The 24,544-nt window shown below is 40.3% G+C and overlaps 3 protein-coding genes across 3 annotated transcripts; 2 read left to right on the top strand and 1 right to left on the bottom strand.

The window, feature by feature from the left end:
- Window positions 1-8,196: 8,196 nt before the first annotated feature.
- LOC117478574 (C-type lectin domain family 4 member A-like) lies at window positions 8,197-10,848 on the bottom strand. Its single transcript, XM_034125578.1, has 5 exons — window positions 10,673-10,848; window positions 10,059-10,212; window positions 9,897-9,986; window positions 9,582-9,665; window positions 8,197-8,372 (listed from the first exon to the last, which is right to left on the bottom strand). Exons 2-5 carry the CDS (start codon window positions 10,126-10,128, stop codon window positions 8,197-8,199), a joined length of 420 nt encoding a protein of 139 aa, XP_033981469.1. The 5' UTR covers window positions 10,129-10,212; window positions 10,673-10,848.
- Window positions 10,849-20,576: 9,728 nt separating this feature from the next.
- On the top strand, window positions 20,577-21,892 carry LOC117478573 (E-selectin-like). Its single transcript, XM_034125577.1, has 4 exons — window positions 20,577-20,661; window positions 20,841-21,010; window positions 21,385-21,601; window positions 21,888-21,892. Exons 1-4 carry the CDS (start codon window positions 20,625-20,627, stop codon window positions 21,890-21,892), a joined length of 429 nt encoding a protein of 142 aa, XP_033981468.1. The 5' UTR covers window positions 20,577-20,624.
- Window positions 21,893-22,076: 184 nt separating this feature from the next.
- Window positions 22,077-23,619, top strand: LOC117478593 (lectin BRA-3-like). The gene is made up of 3 exons (XM_034125601.1): window positions 22,077-22,525; window positions 22,631-22,719; window positions 23,187-23,619. The coding sequence occupies exons 1-3, from the start codon at window positions 22,228-22,230 to the stop codon at window positions 23,301-23,303; spliced, it is 504 nt and encodes a 167-aa protein (XP_033981492.1). The 5' UTR covers window positions 22,077-22,227; the 3' UTR covers window positions 23,304-23,619.
- Window positions 23,620-24,544: the final 925 nt, after the last annotated feature.

The raw sequence follows: 24,544 nt of genomic DNA, 5'->3' as shown, positions 1-24,544 counted from the left end.
CATGTCATGGCCATTTCTACTGATCATAATTCCATTGTTGAGGTCTACTAGAATAGATTTACACTGTGCAATGTTCCAAACTCACATTGGTTTCTCATACAGCATCTCTGTATAGTATGTGTATTCACTCTCTGTCCTAAACGGCTTGTTGGAGCTCCTGCCCCCCCCTCCCTGTGAGCCCACTGTGCTCTGATTGGTCAGCTCGCCCAATCTGTTCTGATGAGTCCACCACCGTTACAGCGGAACAACAGTGATTATGTTTTACAATGGCGTTTGCAACCAGAAAAGGACACCAGTAATGACAAACAGATGAGAATGCTGCGTGGGGTCTGGGTGCCGTGTTGGCGGGACGTTGCGGGGCTCGCTGCTGGAGCGGACAGTGTGAGTTGGCTTGCTGGTGTTGTTGTTTCCTGGTTGCTGCATGGGGTCTGCGGGACGGCGGGACACGGTGAGGCCCGGCGAGGCCCGGCCTGAGCTCGGCCGGAGCACACACACACACCCGCAGCCTGGCTGTGGGTCTGTGTGTGTGCTCGGACCGGGCCCGGGCCGGGCCTCGCCGTGTCCCGCTGTCTCAGGCTGAGTCCAGGCTGAGAAATCTGCTGAGCTGCAGCTGAGAAAAATAAGGCTGGCTGATTAAGTGTTTAAGTCATGGATGTTTAAAGTTTAACTTCTTCATATTTGTCAAAATCCCCACACATTTGGTTAAGCCAATTGCTTGTGGGGTTCGATAACACATCAACACAACAACATGTTAATTGTATGAGCTGGGCATCGAAACACAGACCTTTACTTCTGATTCCAATCAAGCAATCCACAGCTTCCTCATGTGGCCAAAACATAATAAATGCAGCTTTATGTATTTCTAGTAGGGGTGGGAATATCAAGGCTCCCCACGATACGATACTATCGCGATGCTTAAGTCACGATACGATAGTATTGCGATTCTACAATATGCTAAATATTGCGATACGATATTTTTGCGATATTGCAAATCACATGGGTCATATCCATGTCCGTCTTCCCTTTAAAAAATGTCTTTGCAATATGAATAGTTTATGTAAATAACCTAATTTGTGTTCTTTGAACCTGAAAAGGAGATGGCATTGTTTTTGTTGCTTTCATTGCAATTGTATACATGTCTTAACGTAACTTCCTGTTTTATATAGACGTGCTTTTATTTTGAAGGCGACTTTGCGCTATTAGCAGGAAGTTACTGTTCCCAAAGTAAAAACTTGACGGAGAAAAAGAACGGAGATAAAGTACAGATATTAACGGCGATATCAAAAGACAAAGTTTACATTTAAAGTGGACCTATCATGCTATATTTGATTAATATATTGTAGGGCCATACCTATATAAAACATGTCTGTGAAGTTTTTTTTTCAAAATACCAAACAGATCATGCATTTTAGCCATGCCTCATTTCGCTCTATTTGCTCTATTCCAGCCCTGTCTTCACAAGGGCTGATTCTGTGGCAAATGAGCTGCAGCTGACCACGCCCCCCTGCAAAGGAGGGGGGCGAGGCACGAGCGTCATGTTACCATGCTGTTACCATGCCACGCAACCTCTCATTCCCCTGATAGGTGGAGAGTTGTCCATATAGGCGGAGCACCCCGTTTTTCAAATCTGTATCAGTCTGTATCAGATCCGTTGCAGCCCCGTTTTTAGAGATTTGGGTATGGAGGAAAAGAGAGAGGGTTGTGTTTTCTGACACTTGGTGAGTTCCCTGACACATATTCATTTATCAAAGACGTACAAAGTGCATTTTGCATGATAGGTCCCCTTTAAGTATTAGCACCCCCTGAAGAGGCACATGGTTAGTGTTAGTGTGACTGTAATGTAAAAATGTGGTGTGTGTCTTAATTTGTTTATATAATGTATTATAACTTCGCTAACTATTTGAAGTTCACTTGTTTAATGGTATTCTAAAGTAATGCTCATATGGATGTCGCTTAAATGTATTTGTTGTTTTGAGTCTTTGTGTAGCTCTTACGTTGGTTTTTGGAGTTTTCAATACATTTGAAATCATCAGTCAAGTGTACGACCATCTTTCCGAGGGATATGCTACAGTTTATATAATAAAATATAGACTTTTTCGCTGCCCGTCATTTTGACAGACAAAATCGTAAGAAAATCGTAACATTTCCGTCAAAATCCATTATTACCCTTCGGTCTGTACACAACTTTGACGGGGGGGAAGAGCACACGACCAACAACCAATCACACGAATCTCTCCTGTCAATTGCATAAAACGTTTTACATGTCACACTTTATATGATGAACATTTATGACATTAATGTCTATGGTGCTATTTTACGCAACATTACATGCTGGCTAAATACTGTCTATGCCTGCTAGCTGTCCATTCAAACGAAGTACACTGGATATAAACTCCCCAAACAGGCGAAAACCTACCAGTTTCACCCACTGTCTCTGCCACCTCCCTCCATGCCTGGCTCCTCCGGTTTGTATCCCGGTAGGTGAACAGGGACTGAAAGCACCGGGTGATTCCCTACCGCTACGATTATTTTCTCCTCCATTTTTTGGCATATGAGGAAATGAACTGCGGTCTGGCTCTCCCAGCATACACATGGTTTGATTGGCTAGCGCTTGTACTGGCAGATTTGCATAAGCGGGATTTGATTGGCTGACGCCTCCGTCGAAGCTTCAAAAGTAGAACATTGCTCTACTTTTGCAGCGAGCACGGCGAGAAAAGCTACGCTTTGCTCCCACAATGCAGTTCGGCGAAGCGTGACGTCACCCCATTCAAAGTGAATGGACAGAAGCGTCAACGCACGCCGCCGTGTGTAGGGGCCGTTAGCGCCGTGTTATGCATGCCCACTGCACCTCACGGTAGCGCGCCATAGCGTAAAGCATAAACTGACAGACATTTCAATGATCTGTACGGCAGAGTTAGGTTTGGATCATCATTTCCTTCTGGCGGGCATCCATAACACGGCATACCACCGGAGCCTTGGTTCCTTGATCATGCTGGTAATTAAATTCTGTAAAAGAAAAATATTAATATAAAAGGTCCTGATATCTTAAACATATTATAAATGAAGTTTACAGGGATGAACATCGACATTCAGATAACTATTCCCTTCTAACTAACTCAGACATAAATCATGCATTTAATTTTGGTAATCTAATCTAAATGATACGTATGTCCTGCAGGACACGTTTTCTCTGCAAAAAAAGACAAGACATGCCTTATTACCTTCTTTTGAGTAGTTGTAAGATTTTGTTGACTCCTTGCTGAAATATTCAACTTTTGAGAGCATTCTTGTCCCTTGTGTGATTTTGAAAAATAAATATTCAATAAGCATTAGCGGCTTTCACACCAAGTACTTAGTTCCCAGTACTTAGTTCCCCGGAGCAGATCACGTTCACACCGGAATAAATCCCTGAGGGAGGATTAGGCAAATGAAGCCGCTGACGTCACTTCTTCTTCTTCTTCTGCTTTGGGTTTACTGGCAGGCCGCAAACAACTTCACGGCATATACTGCCACCCGGAGTCCTCGGCCGGAAGTCCCCGTAGTTGGGGACTGGCTTCAGTAGGAGCTGCTGGGACTCCCAGCAGCTCCGAGTAAATCGCCAGAACGCCGACACCTCCTCATCACTCCACCGCTCCCATGTTATTTTTTGTGTTGCCATAAGTTAGTCTCTCTCCGTTGGTGCACTGGGCTAATCCTAATGCTAATAATGCCAATGCGAAATAATAATGGTGGCTTCACAAAAACTTTTCAGAGTTTTACGGGGCGTGGTTTGCAATTCGCCCAGCCAATCTGATATTGGAACTTTTTTCTCCCCAGGATAGTACCACCTCTCTAGCAGAGACTAAAAAGGGGGGAAAGTTCTCATGAACTAAGTTCTCTTTTTGGTGTGAACGCAAAATCCCAGGAACTATCGGAAATAAAACGGGAAAAGTACGGGGAAAAGTACTCCGGTGTGAAAGCGCCTATTGTTGATGGAAGCCAAGATCTATTCTGATAGATCGGTATTATTGCATGGGACAAAGGGTAAAACTTCTCTCACTCTGCATCATTTTTAGAGTCTGTTATGATTCCTTACACGGTACTATAAGTCCAATTGCTTAATAAAGGAAATTAAAAAATACTGCAATAAAGGCGGTCATTTTGACTGACATGACATAAAAAAAGGATGATAAAAAAAACATTCCTGGGAAATGTATCTTGTAGATCACCATATAAATAATAATAATACACTTTATTTATATAGCACCTTTCAAAACATAGTTACAAAGTGCTGTAACCTAAAAATACACAGTGAGCAAGAGAATTCAACAACAGCATCTAAACATAAAAACATAGAGTAAAACACATAGAAAATAGAAAAGCACTCACTCTGTTTGGACAAACTCTGAAGCCTGTCCACCTCTCTGGTCTTTTCGGTGAGGTTGGCCTTCAGTCTGTCTCTCTCTTCAGTCATGGAGGACAGCTGCTGATCGCTGGCCTGGAGACGCTCAGTCTCCAAAATTACAAATTCAAAATGACTTTAACTTATAAAACAGACTAACAGTAGACTGTGAGTCCGATGAGAACAACCAGCGGGAAAACACTCAGCAGCCCAAAACCGAGAACAGACGCTCGGGGAAATCTCTCTGAGCTCCTGGGACCTGAACATAATGACACACACACACAGTACTTTTGACAGATGTGTTCTTACATAAATACAATATCTCCACCTTGATGTTCCATTTGTGTAAGCACTTCTTTAATTGGGTTGCTTAGGCCATTAACTATTAGTGAAATTATATTAATGTTCATAGTTTAAATTCTGGTGTTTTCTGTGTCGTAACAACTCAAATTCAAATAAGCTTTATTGACATGCCCATATTTAAAACATACTATTGCCAAAGCACATTGACAATACAGATTTAAGACTGAAACAAGTGTGATAATCATGTCCATTGTGTTAAAGTACTGTAATTCACTTCAAATAAAAGACAGTTTACTTTACTTTTTAAATGAAACATGAGCAAATCCTGCAGTTAAAGTCCCAGAATATTATTGTGATAAACACACATGTCCGGCAGTGGCTCAGTCAGTAGGGGCTTGAACTGTGAGCCGTAGGGTTGCCGGTTCAAGTCCCTGACCAGACCTAAATATGGAGTGTGGACTGCTACTTGGAGAGGTCCCAGTTCACCTCCTGCCCTGCCGTGGTGCCCTTGAGCAAGGCACCGGACATCCCCCTTCCCCCCTCACTCCCATTGCTCCCCGGGTGCTGTACAATAGCTGCCCACTGCTCCTAGTACTAGACTCCTGGTACTAGGCCGTATCTCATTTCTGGGATTTCCCCTCCTCGACTCCTATCCTCTTGTCTTAGTCCCGCCCACAGGAGATGCGAGCGGAGGAGCGGAGGAGGGGACTCCTCTCCTCTGAGCGGTCATTTTAAAGAGACGTCCATTAATGATGACAGGAGGCACAGCAGCCCTCTGTCTGATGGACAGATGTGTTCATGATGAATTATATATTTACTTTTAATTCATTCACAGTGCGGTATAATGAGACAATAACAGGCTACAGATGCGGACACACACACACACACACACACACACACACACACACACACACGCACACACACACCCACATATGTATATATTTGATATATATACAATTTCAGAATCAAACAAGTATGAGAGCACTCTCATAATAACGTAATACTATCAGAGACTGGATATATCCCCCCCCCTCCTCTGGTCGCAACAATGAGGAAAATAAATTACGGGCCAAAAGTTTTATTTACAAGTATTAAAAGTAAGCAGAGGACACCAAACCAACTGAGACCTGTCTGTCCGCTGCATCTACGCACACACTGTCCTGGTACTAGGATGGGTTAAAAGCAGAGAACACATTTCACTGTGTGCTGTGTGCTCTGCATGTGTGACCATTAAAGAGGGTTTCATCCCTCCCAATTCTTCTTCTACATACATTTTTGTATTAATTGACAGCACTAGTTCTTACATTATGTACAAAGTGGCTGGTAGGCTACCTATGAATGTTAAATACCTGCAACAGATTTGTACTCACATGGCCACAAGAGCTCATTGTTAGGAAACATACTGTATAACACACAGGCTATTTTACATGTTTGAACAAGTTAGACCGATGCTGAGACTAGAGTATTGTTGTATATGTCTGAATTATTCAATAATGTTTGACAGTTTTTCTTATTGTTATCATATTCTGCTCAATAAGGCACCTTCAATATTATAACTTTCAGGAACTGTGGGCTTATCAGCAGATGTTTTTAATAAGCTGTTTTTATGTCGATGTGTAAAAGGATTAATACAAATACTAATTTAATTGAGGCAAACAAAAGTAGGCAAAAACAAATTAAATGACAATTTATTTATGTAAAAGGATTTAAAGGTGGGGTAGGTAAGTTTGAGAAACCGGCTCGAGATCGCTAGAATTTGAAAATACACAGCCGGAGAAAATCTGCCACTTCCTTATAGAGCCCCTCCTCCAACACACACGAACGCGCACATGACCAATGAGGGCACGAGATAAGTTTGTGCACAGATGGAAGGCTGACAGGCAGGTAGGCCATCCAGTTATTTTAGCCGGGCCGGCTAAAATGATTGGTCGTACTTTTTACAGTATTACGGCTTCCACAGATGACATTTTTTTATGGATTTTTTGTCAAAGCACTTAAGATATTCATTGCTATCGAGATGTTAAGAGCATTCCATGGAATATAACAACAAGTGTATCTCGAGCCGGTTTCTCAAACTTACCTACCCCACCTTTAACATTTATATTTTGTTAGACATTTTCAAAGACAAAAACATAAGGACAAGGACACGGCTCACACACATCACAGGACAATAACATGAAGGGTGGGGGGGTGGGGGGATTACATTGTCAGTTACATGTTATGTATGCATATTTGCTTCATAATATAGATATACTTAATTGTTTCCTCGCTATTATTATAAAACACAAAATGTATAATAGATAAATAAATAGATAAATAGTCAAATAAATACATTTCCCATTGAATTGCTCTTCTTTCATTATTATTACCATTATTTTTCTGTTTCTTCATGGCTTATTTCTCTTAATTTATATTAATTTATTAATATTATTATATTTATTATTGGCAGCCGAGATGGTTTGAGTCCAGGAAAGCCCTTATCTTATCCCAAAGCCTGTTGTCTGGCTTAACCAAATATAACAGGGAGAAAGCAGCTTCTTCCATACTTAAGATGTTTAGGAAGTCCTCCAGCCATCTATTGAAATTGAAGCAGTTGGGCTTTCTGACTTTCCAGTTCATAAGAACGTTACATAAGATTTGAAAAGGATTAATACAAATACTAATTTAATTGAGGCAAACAAAAGTTGGCAAAAACTAATTAAATGACTATTTATTTATTACTGATTTTAATCCTAAACAAAAACACTAAATAAATGTGATTTATCAATTCGAGCAAAGTCATTCCTATTCATGAAATCAGGCATTTTGTATAGTTTTAAATAACTCGATTTCAACTAAATTGTAAAAGCATGATTGCATGTGTAGTATCCAAACAGACACCAATGTTAAGCTTCTTTCTCACAGACCCAATGCACATTGTCCCTACAGGACTGGTCGTTCCACCCATTGGTGAAAATAGAGATGTGTGCACAGTCCTCTTCACCCCACTGTGGATCCCCTCCTCCATTATCAGGCATCACAGGAAAACAAGATGACCTAAAAGATTGGACATCAAATACAAATAACTATAAGTAATACAGCCATGTTCTTTTCTTAATACCCAAATTAATCTTCTGGTGAAAGGGGCAGACACCCTACGTTTAAATGCATCCTGTGTTGTGTTAACTACTATTACAGAAACATGTGAAACATTTAGAAAGGTCACAACATAAACCAGCGTCTGTCATTAAAACCAAAGTAAAGCCTTACATCAGATTCAGGGGAGATCCATCCACCCATTTCCACGTTTCCAATCCAAGTGATTTCCTTGGTCATGTTAGTGAGGAATTCCTGTTCACAAATTAAAAATGCAGTTTACTGGGATGGACATCAACATTCAGATAACCTTTCCCTTTTTACGAGCTCAGAAATATGTAATTAACATCATTGTTGTGACGTAATCATTATAGCTGATAGACACATTTGCTAGTATATGTACAATACAAACATTATTGATTGATAAAAGCAGGGGGTTATACAATCACAAGTGTTAAAGCAGCACACAATACCTGTTCTTCAAAACTGTTTACGATCCCCAGATCCGCTCCGCTGGCTGTGCAGTCTCTGATTTGTTCCCAAGAAGCTTTCTCAGTAGAGAGGAGATAACAGGAACAACCAAACTTCCTCCATCCTTCAGGACACGTTTTGGCTGTAAAAGTTGTAAGATCTTTTTGATTTACTGCTTTAACAGCTGAAATATGGAACTCTTGAGTGCATTATATGTCACTTTTGTAATAATAATGAAAATGTATTTATTAAGCATTTTTAGAGGGATCAAAAGAGACAACTACTTCTCTTTTTTGGGGATTTAAATACATCCACTTAAACACAGACAGTGGCAAAATCTCAATGTTAGTTACTAGACCGACTGGAAATAATAATAATAATAATAATAATAATAATAATAATAATAATAATAATAATAATCATAATCATAATCATAATCATAATCATAATCATAATAATAATAATAATAATAATAATAATAATAATAATAATAATAATAATAATCATAATAATAATAATAATAATAATAATAATCATAATAATAATAATAATAATAATAATCATTATTATTATTATAATTATTATCATTATTATTATTATTATTATAATAATAATATTAGTAGTTTGTTCCAGATATTTGCAGCATAATAATAATAATAAATAATAATAATAATAATAATAATAATAATAATAATAATAATTATTATTATTATTATTATTATTATTATTATTATTATTATTATTATTATTATTATTATTATTATTATTATTATTATTATTATTATTATAATATAATAATAATTATTATTATTATTATTATTATTATTATTATTATTATTATTATTATTATTATTATTATTATTATTATTATTATTATGCTGCAATTATCTGGAACAAACTACTAATATTATTATTATAATAATAATAATAACACACACACACACACACACACACACACACACACACACACACACACACACACACACACACACACACACACACACACACACACACACACACACACACACACACACACACACACACACACACACACACAGTTATTCTTCCTATTGCTTAAATTAAAAGTAATTTAGACAAGGAAACTGGCCATAAGCATAGTTTACAGAGAAATATAAATATGGTGGCCTACACAAGTGTATGGGGCATGACGGTGGGGGAAGAAAAATAAAACAAACTATAAATTAAATCCCTCACAACTAAGTCATTAAAAACGAATTCTTGATTATCATTAATGAAAAGTGTCATTGTGTAACTATTTTATGAAAGCATCAATAGTCAGACACACACTATGCAAAACACTATGCAAAACCCCCCACATGATACCACTCACTCTTGTTCATCAAACGCTGAAGCCTGTACACCTCACCGGTGAGGCTGGCCTTCAGTCGGTCTCTCTCTTCAGTCACGTCGTGGTCTGAAATCAAGAGACAAAACAAAATATTTCCTGATTTTCCCCGAAGAGAAAATAAAGAATAATAGAAATAGGAGGAGGCCTGTAGTTGCAAACAACTGCTTGTATTGATGCATGTGATAAAAGATAACTTCCCTCCCTCTGCGTCTTTTCAAGGGTTTTAATGACTCCACACATTCTACTATACGTTCAGTTACTTGATAAATGATTAAACGTATTCAAAGGAAGACTCACGGTGGACAGCGAGGCCAATGAGTCCAGCCAGCAGCAAAACACTCAGCAGCCCCAGACCGAGAACAGACGCTCTGAGAAGTCTCCTGGGACCTGAACACAGAGAAAACCAGGGAGTAATACAGTACATCCAAATCCACAGTGCACTCTGACTGACACTCTTACCTTCTTGTATTGTTGATGATTTTGAGCTTAGGGTTTGGACATCGTCAATATTGGCATAGATTTCCTCCATTGCTCATGGGAATGCCAACTCTTTCCTAGAAGGTCAGCTCTGCAGCAAGTATCCTGAAGTATGTGACCGAGGAAAGTGTGGTTGCTGGTTGGAATTTTTAAATGCTTTATCTTTTTGAGGAAGTCACACATCATTTGAAGAAGTCACACATCATTTTATATCAACAAAAAAAAAGAAGAATATCAGGAAATACTCATTTTATTGATATGACCATATTAAAACATATACTATTGCCAAAGCACATTGACAATACAGATTTAAGACTGAAACAAGTGTGATAAGCATGTCCATTATGTTAAATAGAGACATATACTCTTACAAAGCCATAAAGATTAATAATATTCAAAATATTCTGATCCTGTAAAGATCTATTTTACTGGTTAATAAAAAGAGAATAGCATCATTGTGAAAGCAGCTACAAATATTTGTCGGCGTGAAAAGCTGGCTCTCTTGATGGCACAAGGCACAAGACGAACTGGCACAGATTTAAATAATATTATTCTGTTAATGTAATGTTTCTGAAAGTTGAGACAATTTAAGTTACCTTTTGTTGAACTACTGTATAAGTCTTTCAGTCTCCCTCTCAGCTATCCACTCTGAAAGCCGTACTGCCGACGCCAGCTGATGCGCCACAACACCACTTCAAGCCCGGTGACTGGGTAGTGATCAAAGACTTCAGGAGGAAACACTGGAAGCAGCAACGGTTCCAGGGAAGTAGCGTGCCAAGCTACCCACAAACGCATCAGAGGGTTGTGTTGTTCAGAGGGTTGTGTCGCATGTGTTCCGCTTCATATACATGTAAATACAAGTTTTACACAGAAAACAGTTTTACATATGTATTTTTGATCCACACATTTGTTTTCCGTTTAAAACCGCTGCACCTGCAAACACAACCCGCTTTCTGTGCATGGATCGCTCGAAGCTGTGCATTCGTGTGTGGGTTTTTTGAGACTCCCCTGACGGTTTCTAATAGGCCTAATAATAATAATATAAAAGATTGTATTTGCGTGCATTTCCTGTGGCTCGAATAATCGCTCGAGTTTCACGGCGGCTGTCAGCTGTGTTTACTCGCCTCATTTATCTGAGTCAGCTTCTCGAGCCGTATCTGGTCGTGCAACACGTACATTGTCACATACTGGATGCCGAAGTGTTATTTTAAACATTAAGTTGACGAAACACTTGAGTCAAATGTAATTATGTATAATAATGTCAGATCCCCCCCTTGTGTCAGTGATATCATAAATTGCAATACACGTTTCAAAATGATGCCGAAGTAACAACATACTGATACCGGTGAGTAAAAACCATGAATTAATGCTTTGACAAGTCTGCAGACAAGATGGCAGGCGAAAAACCTTTTAAAATGCGTGTTTTCTGAATGGATATCGGCTAAGCTAACGCAGTATATGCTCCGACCGTCCACACTCACAACAACGGCCTACAGACATAAATAAACCAGCGACTGTATTCGCCATGACACAGACAGTCTGAGTGCTAACAGCTAACGGCTGATGTTGGTTTTATGTGGTTCGCATTGAAGAGAGCTTGGCGCTCGTGAACTGTCAACAGGAGGGCGGGGGGAGCCTCGCTGCGGGGTAACTGTGGACCTCTGTCGCCTGTCCACCATGCTCATTAGCCAAAAATGTCCACCCTGTCATTGTCCACCCTGTCAGCAAGCCTCCATAAATAATATAAAATGTACATTTTCAGAAAGCTATAGTCAGTGTTCGAATTACCCATTTGCTTTCAGGGGAGCCCTATTTATTTATTTTTTTGGCAATCATATAGGCAGACCTGAAAGATGTATATGTTTCCTGCATGCGATCAACATTGATTGCCAATAGGCCTACCTTGTTTGGAAGGACATCTTTTTTTTCATCTCCGAAATCTCGATCGCTTTTTCGTGTGCCTGGCTCTTATGGTGCTTATAAATCTTTTTCCGCAGGTTATTCTGTTGATCACTGCTGACTTTTCCCTGAATCCATTCTTGTGAAAGGTGCACTCAGGTGGATTTTTTTGCGAGCGGCAGGGAGATCAATATACTTTTTGCCTCTGTAACGGAGGTGATCTCTGGGGCCATAGATCTCGGCCTCCGTTACGGATTGTGTCAACACACTCTCACTCCCTAAACGTCCAGGAGCGACGCTTGGTCAGGGTCCCGTGGCGTGCAGTTGGGACACGCCGAGGCTCCTTCAGCTTCATAAACGGACGCAAAGAGCTTTCAACTGATTGCAATGTATTCCCATCGGCAGCGGTATTTGACGCTCATGGAAGCACCGCATCGGTCCATGTCGGCGGCCCTTAAAGGCAATGTACTTAACGTTTAATATATTGCATGGTTTGTTTTGGGACTTGACAATCAACTTTCCTGCAATGTTAACTATGTTGAAGCACTTATTTTAACCGATATTATACATATTTATTATACTCTTATAAGATGTATGTAGATAGAATAAGAAATGTGCAGATTATGACAGTTTAATGGTGGAGGTACACACATATTGATAGATCTCTTGTTGAGGAACCTGTGACCCAAGTTTGTCATCATTGCATAACTACACCGTAGTTGTGTATATGATATTTCAATAAACCTTTGAAAATCTTGAAATCTTGAAAGGGATGTGCAAAATAGCTATTATATACAGTTTTTGAGGGGGGGGGGTGGGGGTAGGACACGTTCGAGTCTTGATTTGGATAGTGTGCCGTCGATGGGTTTCATTCCATTTCCAAGTGCTGCTTGACGCGATGTAAACTTCGCGCACTGCCACTCCAACATCCACTCACAGAGCTTGAGAACTAATCACGGGGTTTGTCAAACAAAGCACATGCTGTAGTCCTAAATGATAGCCGAGGATTCTGGGTAGTGTAGTGTCTTCTGCCATCCTAAACTCCGAAAAAATATTTGTTTCTCCAAATCGAAGGGGAAAAATACAAAAGCATTGCACACAATTTAAACCAATCAATGTTGTGCAATTAACAAGGATAATCTGGTGTTTTTGAGTTGATGAGTAGTGCAGATATCACTGTAAAATCAATCGACAGTAAGGAGAATAGTGACTTCCGGGTGTACAATTCTCCGTTATCCAATGGGAATGGACGCTCACATTGCCTTTAAGGGCCGCCGACATGGACCGATGCGGTGCTTCCATGAGCGTCAAATACCGCCGCCGATGGGAATACATTGCAATCAGTTGAAAGCTCTTTGCGTCCGTTTATGAAGCTGAAGGAGCCTCGGCGCGTCCCAACTGCACGCCACGGGACCCTGATCAAAGCGTCGCTCCTGGACGTTTAGGGAGTGAGAGTGTGTTGATTGTGTAGCTTCGTTGGTGGCGAAGTGTATGTAGTTTGTGCATCTGTCTGTGTTTTAGTTTGTCTGTCTCTGTTTGCTGGTTTTATTCTGAAAAGTGTTCCCCTTCCCCCATGTCTGTTACTGCTGATTGTGTGCACCTGGTGCCCTGTGTTGTCTCCTCCCCCCTCACCTGTGTCTTGTTGATTGATTAGTCTGTGGGTATTTAGGTTATGTGTTTCCTGTTAGTGTGTGTGGGTGTGAGATCCTGGTGGCTGGTGAATGTGTGAACGGGTAACAGTCAGATTGAGGCTGTGAATCATGTGCCAATGATTAATAAATGCCCACACCGGGTTATATTTTAACTCTCTGCCTCTGCCTCCTTGCTTGGCCGGGCCGCTCAATTGTCAGCTTCACAGCCTCTTTGCAAATCTCACATCCAATTATTTTTTTTTTTTTAAAAGATACCTTTCATTCCACTCACTCCATCTTTTCTGTGTCCAGTTAAAAGGCAGGTCCTGGGCATCGTCAGGAAAGGTTCGCTAGCGCAGGTGGCGCCGGCGGCTGTTGCCGTTGTTGAAGCCTCTTCAGGCTCTACATCGGCAGGCCTCTCCCTCGGTGTGGAGCTGTCAAACTCGACCCTAACACCGCTTACAGCCGGCCAACTAAAAGTGGTTCCGTTCACCTTGTCATTTTTCGACTCCTTCGCTTCTTTGCTTGTGAATCCAAAAGCTGCAAGGCTTGGCTGTTTTCGTTTCGCCATATTTTTTATTATAAAACCAGAGTTAAAAGAAAGATCAGTATGTAAATATCAAATACCGCGCCAGCATTGCCTGCCGTAACCATAGCAATGTAAGTAGCGTAAAGAATGCAGCGCTGCCACGTACAGATGGCGGCAACACCCAGAGATATTCACAAATATAAAACAAATATTCAGAAACTGTAATGAACAATGACTATTATTTATTTCAAGAACTTTTATTTACAGAAACTCAACATTTCTAATCTGTGTGACACAAATATGCACGATTGTTTTGGCTCCCCCTATTTATCTCAGAGTCGGCCTTCACTACTGGATGGTACTATTTGTACCATGTCCACCCTGTCAGCAAGCCTTCCATGACAGGGTGGACATGGTACAAATAGTTTGCCATAATTTCATTATTATCCAAATACTTTTTCCATTAACTAAAATATATTGTTAAGAAAGGGACTATAGCTTTCTGAAAATGTACATTTTATAATCACTATGTAATTACAATGTATTAAATCTTTGAATTTTGTCCATGACAGGGTGGATACATTTAGCTGTTTTCATGTATTTGCAGTTCATTTATAAAAAGTGTGGGAGCTTGACCAACATCCATTTCTAACAGCATAACGTATACTTAATACATTGAATATGAAATTCAATGGAAAATATCAGAATTTTTTGGGGAAATGGGGAAGTCTCAAATGCACCGTATGGTGATATTGACTCTTATGTAATCCTTTCAATGCAGGGCGTTAACTTATTTAATGTGGTATTTTGACAGTGTTTTATCTCATCCAAAGAGAACAGATGTCAGGTTTAGCCTCAGGGTTGTTCTATTGTTGTGCTGCTCCGGCCTTCCTAACTATATGCAAACACATCATTTGAATGTTATATCTGATAACTGTTAGCACCCAACATGCGTGACAGCAGTCTGCTCATTCACCTGCCATTTTTTATCTAACTAGAGCTTTACTTAAAAAACATAAAGAACAATAAAGCAACTATTCTTTTTCCCTATAATTCTAAAGTTCAATCTTTAATATTAAGCCAATGCCAGTAATGACTACTGACTTTGGGGAACCCCTGATTTTTACTGTAGTGCCACCATTGGGTTTGAATTTGAGATTCAGACTGAAGCAAAAGCATGTACAGTAGAGGGACAATAGAGTGAGTTTTCATTTTTATTTCTATTTCATTATCTTCAATATTTATGCCAGTTATGTGGCTCTAGTGATGGAAAACATTGCCTGTCTGTACTTTGCAACTGCCTCGGAACTCCCCCGGGATAACATATCCCGGAAGGCCTCCTTCCTCAGTCGGACGGCTTCCCTGACCCCCGGTGTCCACCAGGAGGTTTGAGGGTTACCGCCCCTTGAGTTACCTAAGACCTTGAGACCAGAGCTCCTCGCCGCGGCTTCGGCAATAGAGGCTTTGGTTCAATGTCCCCAGCCTGCACAGGGATGCCTGAAAAGCTCCTCCGGAGGGGTGAGTTGAAGACCTCCTGGACTTGGGCCTCCTGGACTTGGGCCTCCTTCAGACGTTCCCAGTTCACCTGCACTACACGTTTGAGCTTACCAGGTCTTTCCAGAGGCTTCCCCCGCCACTCGACCCAACTCACCACAAGATGGTGATCAGTTGACAACTCTGCACCTCTCTTTACCCGAGTGTCCAAAACATACGGCCTCAGGTCCGATGATATGATAACAAAATCGATCATGAACCTTCTGCCTAGGGTGCTCTGGTACCACGTACACTTATGAGCATCCTTATGTTCGAACATGGTGTTTGTTATGGCCAATCCATGACTAGCACAGAAGTCCAGTAACAAACCACCACTCCGGTTCAGATCAGGGGGGCCGTTCCTCCCAATCACGCCCCTCCACATGTCTCCATCATTGCCCACATGTGCGTTGAAGTCTCCCAGCAAGACTAAGGAGTCCCCTTCAGTAGCCCCATACAGGACTCTTTTCAGGGTATCCAAGAAGGACGAATACTCTGAACTGCTGTTTGGTGCATAAGCACACACAACACTCAGAGTTTTCCCCCCCCATAACCCGCAGGCGTAGGGAGGCGACCCTCTCGTCCTCTGGGGTAAACTCCAACAAAGCGTCACCCAACCGGGGGCTTGTGAGTATCCCCACATCTGCCCGGCGCCTCACACCTTGGGCTACTCCGGAGAAGAATAGAGTCCAACACCTATCAAGAAGTTTGGTTCGCTGTGCGTAGAGGTGAGGCCCGGATTCAACTGGTAACACTCCACCTCCCGCACAAGCTCCGGCTCCTTCCCCCCCAGAGGGGTTACGTTCCACGTCCCCAAAGCCAGCTTCTGCCGCCCAGGTCTGGTCCGTCGAGACCCTTCTGGCAGCACACCTGACCCCATCGCTGTTTCCTGTAGGTGGTGGGCCCGCGGGACGGAGAAGCGGAGGTGTTGCCCACGTTGTCTTTTCGGGCTAAGCCCGGCCAGGCTCCTTGGTAAGCCCGGCCACCAGACACTCACCGACGAGTCCTCCTTCTGGGCCTGGCTCCAGAAGGGGACCCCGGGCTTCCTCCGGGCCGGGTATCCTCACTTCTTGTGTCGTCTTTCATGAGGTCTTTGAACCAATCTTAGTCTGGCCCCTTGCCTGAGACCAATTTGCCATGGGAGACCCTACCAGGAACACAAAGTTCCAGGCAACACAGCCCCCAGGTTCATCGGGGCACACAAACCCCTCCACCACGATAAGGTGCTGGTTCTTCAAATGATATAAAAACAAAAAGATTCAAGAAGCCACTTTTGTGCATTGAGTACCCTTTTAATTTGTATACTTTGAGTACATTTTCACGATTGTAATAACAACATTTTATTTATTTAATCCTTTCAATGCAGGGCTTTGACTTATTTAATGTGGTATTTTGACAGTGTTTTATCTCATCCAAAGAGAACAGATGTATTGTCAGGTTTAGCCTCAGGGTTGTTCTATTGTTGCGCTGCTCCGGCCTTCCTAACTATATGCAAACATATCATTTGAATGTTATATCTGATAACTGTTAGCACCAAACATGCGTGACAGCAGTCTGCTCATTCACATGCCATTATTTATCTAACTAGAGCTTTACTTAAAAAACATAAAGAACAATAAAGTAACTATTCTTTTTTCTTATCATTTCTATATTTCAATCTTTAATATTAGCCCATGCCAGTAATGACTACTGACTTAGACTGACCTTTTAGTCTTATTAATTATCAACCAAATATATAAAAATACATTACTTACATTACAGACATTCATGATCCCCAGAGGATGAATCCTACTGACTTTGGTGAACCTCTGAATGTTACTTTTGTGCCACCATTGGGTTTAAATTGGTGATTCAGACTGATATCTCGAACAGTATTTAAATTGCCTCGACATTCTCAACAGATATCCAGGGTCCCAAGAAGATGCATTCAAGAAGTTAAATTATGACCTTTCCTCTAGCCATCATGAGATTAATTGTTTAGTTCTTTAGTGAAATATCTTGACAAACTTTTGGATGTGAAACTTGGTGCAGACTCTCATAGTCCCAAGAGGAGGAATTGTAATGTCAGTAATAATAATCCTTATTATCAGCCTGTTAGCCCAAGTACATCCTCACTCAGCTGCTAGTGTGACTGTAGACTCATAATGACTGTCCACACAAAGAAGTATTACTATAACTAAAATCGTAACAATGTGAGCCTCCCCTCTAATGAACGATAAAGTCATTTCTAAACAGTGACTCAAGACACCCTGACTTGATGCCTTTTATTGCCGGATGTTGCAAAGCGGTTTTCTCGTTTAAAATCAGTCTGAAAGTGATCCTAACGATGTCGGTCGCCACTGCCTCTGTCAGTTTATTTGAGGTATGGACCACTGATTTTTAAAATAACATATTTAACAGTGGCGAACCGTCAGGGCCTTCAAGGTATTCAGAGAATACCCTGGAACACTCAGATAAAACAAACAAAAAATTGATTTAATTATATAAATAAAATGTCATAAAATGTCATAAAATGTCATAAAATGTCATAAAATGAATAAATGAGAATCGTATCTGTGTTGTTGATCTGTAATATTACAGTGTTACGTTGTTTTGTTTGTCCTTCTCGGACCATGCACTACGCATTTCAGTGGTTTTGTGTTAGAAAAGAAAGCAACCAATCAGATCTTGTTCTGGGTCTCCGGGTAGAATATCCTTCAACCAAGGTATTCTGCATCCTTGATAGAATGCCCTGGCCGTTGCACTGAATGAGAGCGTACATTTGGACTGACACTTTGATCAACCAATCATATATTGATTTGTAGCCAATGGGCGTATTCTTTCAGAGTTTCCCTCGGTTCCAGGGTACTCTCGAAGGCCCGCTAGTTAACTGGCTCGAGACAGAGGCCGTTTCTCAATCTCGAGTACGCTTGCTTGGTAGCACATGTCTTCCGAGTCACTTCCTTCAGAAGCTAGGCAAGAATCCTTCCTGGCATTCAGAAAACGAAGAGTGGAACAGGCTAGCAAGTGTGCAGGTGTGCGTCATATGAGAGGCCCCACTTTACATTTTCCGCCACAGATTTGGGGAAATTGGTCCGTGCACAAAGCATTGTGGGGATTTTAAGGACGCGAAGTCCACTTGACTTGGCCATGTGCAGCCTCGAAATTTCCCCCAAACCAAGGACGCGGCCTCGGTGGAATTCCAAGTATGCTGGACATTGGAACGGTCCTGTTGCGCCACTTGATGACGGAGCATCCTTGAAATATTGGCTTGGAAGCCAATATCCTTGCGATTGAGAAACGGCCAGAGGATCTAGATGAATGCGACGAAGCAATTCATGCCGTTTTATTGTTTTTAACGTTGAAATGGCAAGTGCAACAGAAGGTCCAGTTGTGATAGACACGGTTCGCCACTGATATTTATAACTATCGCTTTTGTTATCTGTCTTAAAGGTAGGGTAGGTAAGAATGGAGAAACCAGCTCGAGTGCGCTACTTGAAAGTACGCAGCCGAAAAAAATCTGCCCCTTCCTTCAGACTTCCTTATAGAGCCCCTCCTCCAACACACACAAACGCTCACATGACCAATGAGGGCACGAGACAAGTTTGTGCACGAGATGGAAGGCTGACAGGCAGGTAGGCCAGCAGTTATTTTAGCCGGGCCGGCTCAGATAATTGGTCGTGCTTTTTACAGTACCACGGCTTCCACAGATGACATTTTTTTTAATGTATTTATTGTCAAAGCATTTAATATATTCATTGCTATCGGGATGTTAAGAGCATTCCATGGAATATAACAAAAAGTGTTTCTGAAATAAATTACATACCCCACCTTTAATCCCATAGAAAATCTGTGGAGGGAGCTGAAGCTTTGAGACGCCAAGCATCAGCCTCAAAACCTTAAGGATTTGGAGAGGATCTTCAGAGAGGAGTGGACCAAAATCCTTCCTGAGATGTTCACAAACCTGGAGACCAACTACAAGAAGCGTCTGACCTCTGTCTGTCCAACAAGGGCTTCTCCACCAAGTACTAAGACAAGTGTTGCAAGGGGATCAAATACTTATTTCCCACAGTTAAATGCAAATACATTTTTATCTTTTATATAATGTCAATTTCTGGATCTTCTTTTTGATATTCTTACTCTCACTGTTAAAATAAACTTACCATTAACAATATAGACTGTTAATTTCTTTTTTAGTGGGTAAACTTACTAAATCTAATATAAAAAAATATAAAATACTTATTTCCTCCACTGTATGTCTTCCTGTTGGGTGAAATTTAGAAGATCTTTGGTTAGAGATGTTAGATCCTGGATGACAAGACACTTTTTTTTTAACAATGTATGTAATGTTTTTTAGACTCTAAAGTGATTTTTGAAAAGTGAGGTTTTGAAATATAAAGCTTTTTTAATTGTAAAGCAGCTCTAAACATTCTGAATGTGTCTCAGTTCATTTTGGTTTGCAGTAAACGCCATCAGAGGGTGAACATGGACTCAAGCCTTTGCCTTGAGAGTTAAATCCTTTTGAGCAGCTAAAACAAAGCGTTTGAAACAGGTATCCAGACACAAAGAAAAATAAAGTTTGTGTAACATTAAAGCATGTACAAATGTTTTACTAGAATACCCAAAGTATAAAGCTGGAAGTTAGTGCAATAATTCTTACTGTTAGTGCAATAATTCTTACAATGGTTTTGTGATCTTTTAAATGTATTATTATATAAAATGATCAGTGTTGTTTCAGACCTTTTGTATTTTTTTTGTTTATGGGCATGAATTTGGTTTTCCTGCTGCATCACCAGTCCTACGCCCATATTACTCTATTGGTCTTTCCTTGTAAATGCATGTGCAAATGTAAGTAAATAAGCCTGATGTAAAAAAGCTGTCAGTTCCATATCCACTTTGCATTTTACCTATGTATAGTGTCAACAGCTGCACCTCTACAGTCTCATTCCAAAAGAGAGGAACAGGGAAGAGACAAGGATGGAAAAGGTTCTTCTGATCATCATCGCTCTTTCAGGTAATTATTATTTGTATTTAAAATATGTTATCCCATTAGCAATTTTTAGTACTTTCTATTGTGGTTTCCCACTGACAATTACTTAAGTTGTTTAATTTACAGTTTAACTTTAATGTCATTTGGAGAACTTGGTTCAGTAATTGATATTGAATCTAATCAAAGTGTCTGTGTCTCTACAGGGCTGAGCGCTGTCTCCTCACATGCTGAACGTCAGTACCATTTTGTTTCTGAAGCAAAGACCATGTCTGAAGCACAGAGATACTGCAGAGAGAAACACACAGACCTGGCCACTGTAGACAGCATGGAGGTTGTGGAGCTCCTGAACAACATGGCAGGCCAATACAAACAAGTGAGGTCACTTTTCTCTGTCTTTCAATTCAAATGAATTACATTTATTTTAGAGTCAAATTTAAAAAGGAGAGATTATTACAGAAAGCTAAACCTGTTTGAAAGTCCTATGGGAACCTGAGTATTAAAACAGAGTTGAAAATGTTTTAAGCCAAAGCTATAGCATAAAACCCTGTAATAAAGTTGAAGAGGTTCAGAGTAACAAGGCTGTAAATGAATGTTGACTTGAGGGGATTCCCATCAGATCACCATGTACCAAGGCTGGTCTCATAAAGGCAAACAAACCTTCTCTTTATTAAACATACACATTTTCTTAAGCAGCAGCTTTAAAAGCTTCAACAGGATGTAATAATTATAACAATGTCTTGCTTTCAGTCAGCCTGGATAGGGCTGCACGAGGACCGGGACACCTGGAAGTGGTCGATGTCAGACCCAAGCTTCTACGGACCGGGGGAGACGGAGTTCAGACAATGGGGGCCTGGAGAACCAGGCACCTTTCACGATGAACAATGCACAACTTTTTATTCTGGTGGAGCATGGCATGATTATCCTTGTAATACCTACTTCTGGGTGCTCTGCTTTGATGTCACAGGTAAGAATATAAACTTAAAATTAATATAACACATTTAAAATCATATTTTAAGCTTCTGAAATACAATGCATTGGTCTTTATCTAACTAGCGGTTCCCAACCTTTTTCTTTGTGACTTTTTTTTCTTTTGTTAGCAGTTCCACTAAAGACATTTCCCTTTTCACTAACATTCTCACATGGTTTCATTTAAATGATAACGTAAAAGGAAATTATGTATATACAATTCTTTGCAAACTTGTTTTAGAATTGTAGGTACGTTTTACATCTTATACATCTGTGCTAAACAGAATAAGAACAATATAGAATCAATATAATTTGAATGAAGCTTTAACCTGTAACACAGTATATTCACATTGTTGTGCTCCTGCTTTTACTAAAAGATCTGAATATTCCACCACTGATACTACTAAAGTTTCTTGCCAACATTCATGTGTTGAAAAACCCAAGAACTACAAATTACAAAGTACACCTTTGTGGGATTTAAATGTAATATTTTATATTATAAAGGCATCAATACCACCAGAGATGTGGCATTGATGTCAGGCTGTATGTTGTGGTGCCTCTACTCAGCTTCTCTGGGGTCCATTTTCAGGGCCGAATGCAGCATTTGTCCACATTGACAGCACAATGACATGGACTGAGGCCCAGAGCTACTGCAGAGAACACCACACAGACCTGGCCAGTGTGAGAAACCGGGCGGAGAACCAGCAGCTTGTTGAGCTGTTTCCTGGAGGGGCTTATTGGATTGGCCTTTACAGAGACTCCTGGAAGTGGTCCGATGGAAGCAACTCCTCCTTCAAGTACTGGGCAGTAAATGAACCTAACTACAGAGCTTCAAAGGTTTGTGTGGCTGCAGCTTTCGACAACTCTGGAAAATGGGAGGACTTGGACTGTGAAGTGGAGAAACCATTCATTTGCTACAGACGTGAGTAAAATTCACAGCTACGTCAAAGCAAGTGATGATATTGAGTCTGTTGAAAAATAAACAATCATAAATGTTGTGACTGATGAAGTTTGTTTGTGTTTTTAGCTGTTCTGCCTGTGATAAAGGTGAGGGTGGAGAAACCAAACGGTGTGGATCTGAACGACCAAGCCTTTCTGGATGCGATGTTGGTGGAGGTAAATCATGTTTTCTACTTTTATGCAAAATCATCAATCACCAGAAAGGAAATTCACAGGACATGAGAACAAGAGACGAAAGAGGTAGGAAACAAATAAATAACTATTAAAGAATAATGAATTCAATGAAAGAAAATGTAGTAAATGAATTTCAATACGAATGAAATGGACCAAGATGAACATGAATGAAATTCTATATCCATTATACATTCAATACTTTGGCCACAAATAACAGGACCCAAGCATTTAGTAAGAAGACGTGTAAATATGTGCAGAAGTAAATAGCAGAAACTTAGCCACATGCCACCAAATGCATTAGGAACATGTACAAATACTATTCCATAACCTGAGGTAAGCCTTTACACTGGAAGAAATAAGGGGAACAACTACCATTTCAGATGAGTGAACTAAAGATAAATCATCTGTTTTTATTGGAACGATAATGATAATGAGTTTTTGTGTGTCAGGCGAAAAAGAACCTAAGGGCCCAGGGATTGGACGACAACGTCCATCTGGCCTGGAGGAAGCAGCCGGATGGACAAGTCTTCCACGAGGAGGAGGAGAAGAAGAGGGATGAGCTCTAAAGCTGAATTGCTGTGTCGGCTTTTATCAGAGAAAAGTGTGTTTCTTTCCTCAAAGTCCTCGTGTTACAGAATTCAGCTGCAACAATGATCTGAATAATCAATTAGTTACGATCATTTTGATAGAAGATAGAGAATGTAATGCTTTTCCTTGTTATATATGGTTATGAATTTAATATGTTTAGGGTTTTTACTATTGAATGTATTTGCTTGGCCGGTGGGAGATAATAATAAAATGTTTGGCTTTTGTTGAATTCTGATCAAGATTAAATTACCAATAAAAAAAATGACCTTTAATGAAATTTCATACAAAAATGTGTTTTTTATTTGCATCATAATTATAGTTTTTTTGTCTCACAATATCTTCAAATGAGTTATGTTGAAAACAGAAACAGGCCGTGCATTTCCCACCTAGGCCTTCAGTAGTGTCTACCTGAATGAATCCACCTCCTAATAGCATTATTATGACGTCACGGCTATAGAAACCATTAATATGATACATTAACGCAGTATAACAGGGCGCTGCATCACAGACAGGTTTCTAATGTAGAGAGAATGAATGCCATTACTAAAGCAAGAACACCAAACAACACAATTCAACAAGCCTCCTTTCACTGCTGCGCCACACATCATCTCTAGCAGAAGCAACAATATTTACTTCATAAAATGACAAGAAAATATCAACAATGTTAAATAAAAGTAATTATAGCCATTACTCACCAATACGTTTGATTATTTGTTCCCAAAAACCATCCTCCTTTCTTTCTGAAGAGTTCAGTTACTGTGTTGTTCAGATTACCTGAGTGTTTCAGTTCCAATAATAAGTCCTGTTCTAACGCCATGGAGGCTGATGCTGGAAGTCGAGTCAGTTCAGTCGTATTTCTGTCAAAACACATTGTGGAATATAGGAATGAACAGAGTCCTGCTTCTGACACTGCTCAGTTCTCTTTATACATGAACCTTCCTAAGAACAGTTCCACCTCAGCCACATCCATCATGGTGCACTTTGTAATGGAGGGTATGTCCTCTTGTTGGGTGACATTTAGAAGATTTTTGGCGAGAGATGTTTGGCCGGAATATATGCAAGATCCTGGATGACAAGACGCTTTTTTTTTGGAAAATATAGGTAATGCCTTTTAGACTATAAAGTGATTTTTGAAAAGTGAGGTTTTTAAATATAAAGCTTTTTTAATTGTAAAGCAGCTCTAAACATTCTGAATGTGTCTCAGTTCATTTTGGTTTGC

This window comes from Trematomus bernacchii, unplaced genomic scaffold (assembly GCF_902827165.1).
Source record: "Trematomus bernacchii unplaced genomic scaffold, fTreBer1.1, whole genome shotgun sequence".
NCBI lineage: Eukaryota > Metazoa > Chordata > Actinopteri > Perciformes > Nototheniidae > Trematomus > Trematomus bernacchii.
Note: the sequence above shows the minus strand (reverse complement) of the source record. Positions and strands in the feature narration are given on the sequence as shown.

What these genes read in the sequence shown, in the direction of transcription:
- LOC117478573 (XM_034125577.1), top strand. Translation starts at nt 20,625, where the DNA reads ATGGAAAAGGTTCTTCTGATCATCATCGCTCTTTCAG. An exon ending in GATCATCATCGCTCTTTCAG is followed by an intron (nt 20,662 to 20,840) that starts GTAATTATTATT and finishes GTGTCTCTACAG; the next exon opens with GGCTGAGCGCTGTCTCCTCA. An exon ending in TGGCAGGCCAATACAAACAA is followed by an intron (nt 21,011 to 21,384) that starts GTGAGGTCACTT and finishes TCTTGCTTTCAG; the next exon opens with TCAGCCTGGATAGGGCTGCA.
- LOC117478593 (XM_034125601.1), top strand. Translation starts at nt 22,228, where the DNA reads ATGACATGGACTGAGGCCCAGAGCTACTGCAGAGAACACCACACAGAC. An exon ending in ACCATTCATTTGCTACAGAC is followed by an intron (nt 22,526 to 22,630) that starts GTGAGTAAAATT and finishes TTGTGTTTTTAG; the next exon opens with CTGTTCTGCCTGTGATAAAG. An exon ending in TGGATGCGATGTTGGTGGAG is followed by an intron (nt 22,720 to 23,186) that starts GTAAATCATGTT and finishes TTTGTGTGTCAG; the next exon opens with GCGAAAAAGAACCTAAGGGC.
- LOC117478574 (XM_034125578.1), bottom strand. Translation starts at nt 10,128, where the DNA reads ATGGAGGAAATCTATGCCAATATTGACGATGTCCAAACCCTAAGCTCA. An exon ending in ATCATCAACAATACAAGAAG is followed by an intron (nt 9,987 to 10,058) that starts GTAAGAGTGTCA and finishes CTCTGTGTTCAG; the next exon opens with GTCCCAGGAGACTTCTCAGA. An exon ending in TCAGCGTTTGATGAACAAGA is followed by an intron (nt 8,373 to 9,581) that starts GTGAGTGGTATC and finishes CAACTTTTACAG; the next exon opens with CCAAAACGTGTCCTGAAGGA.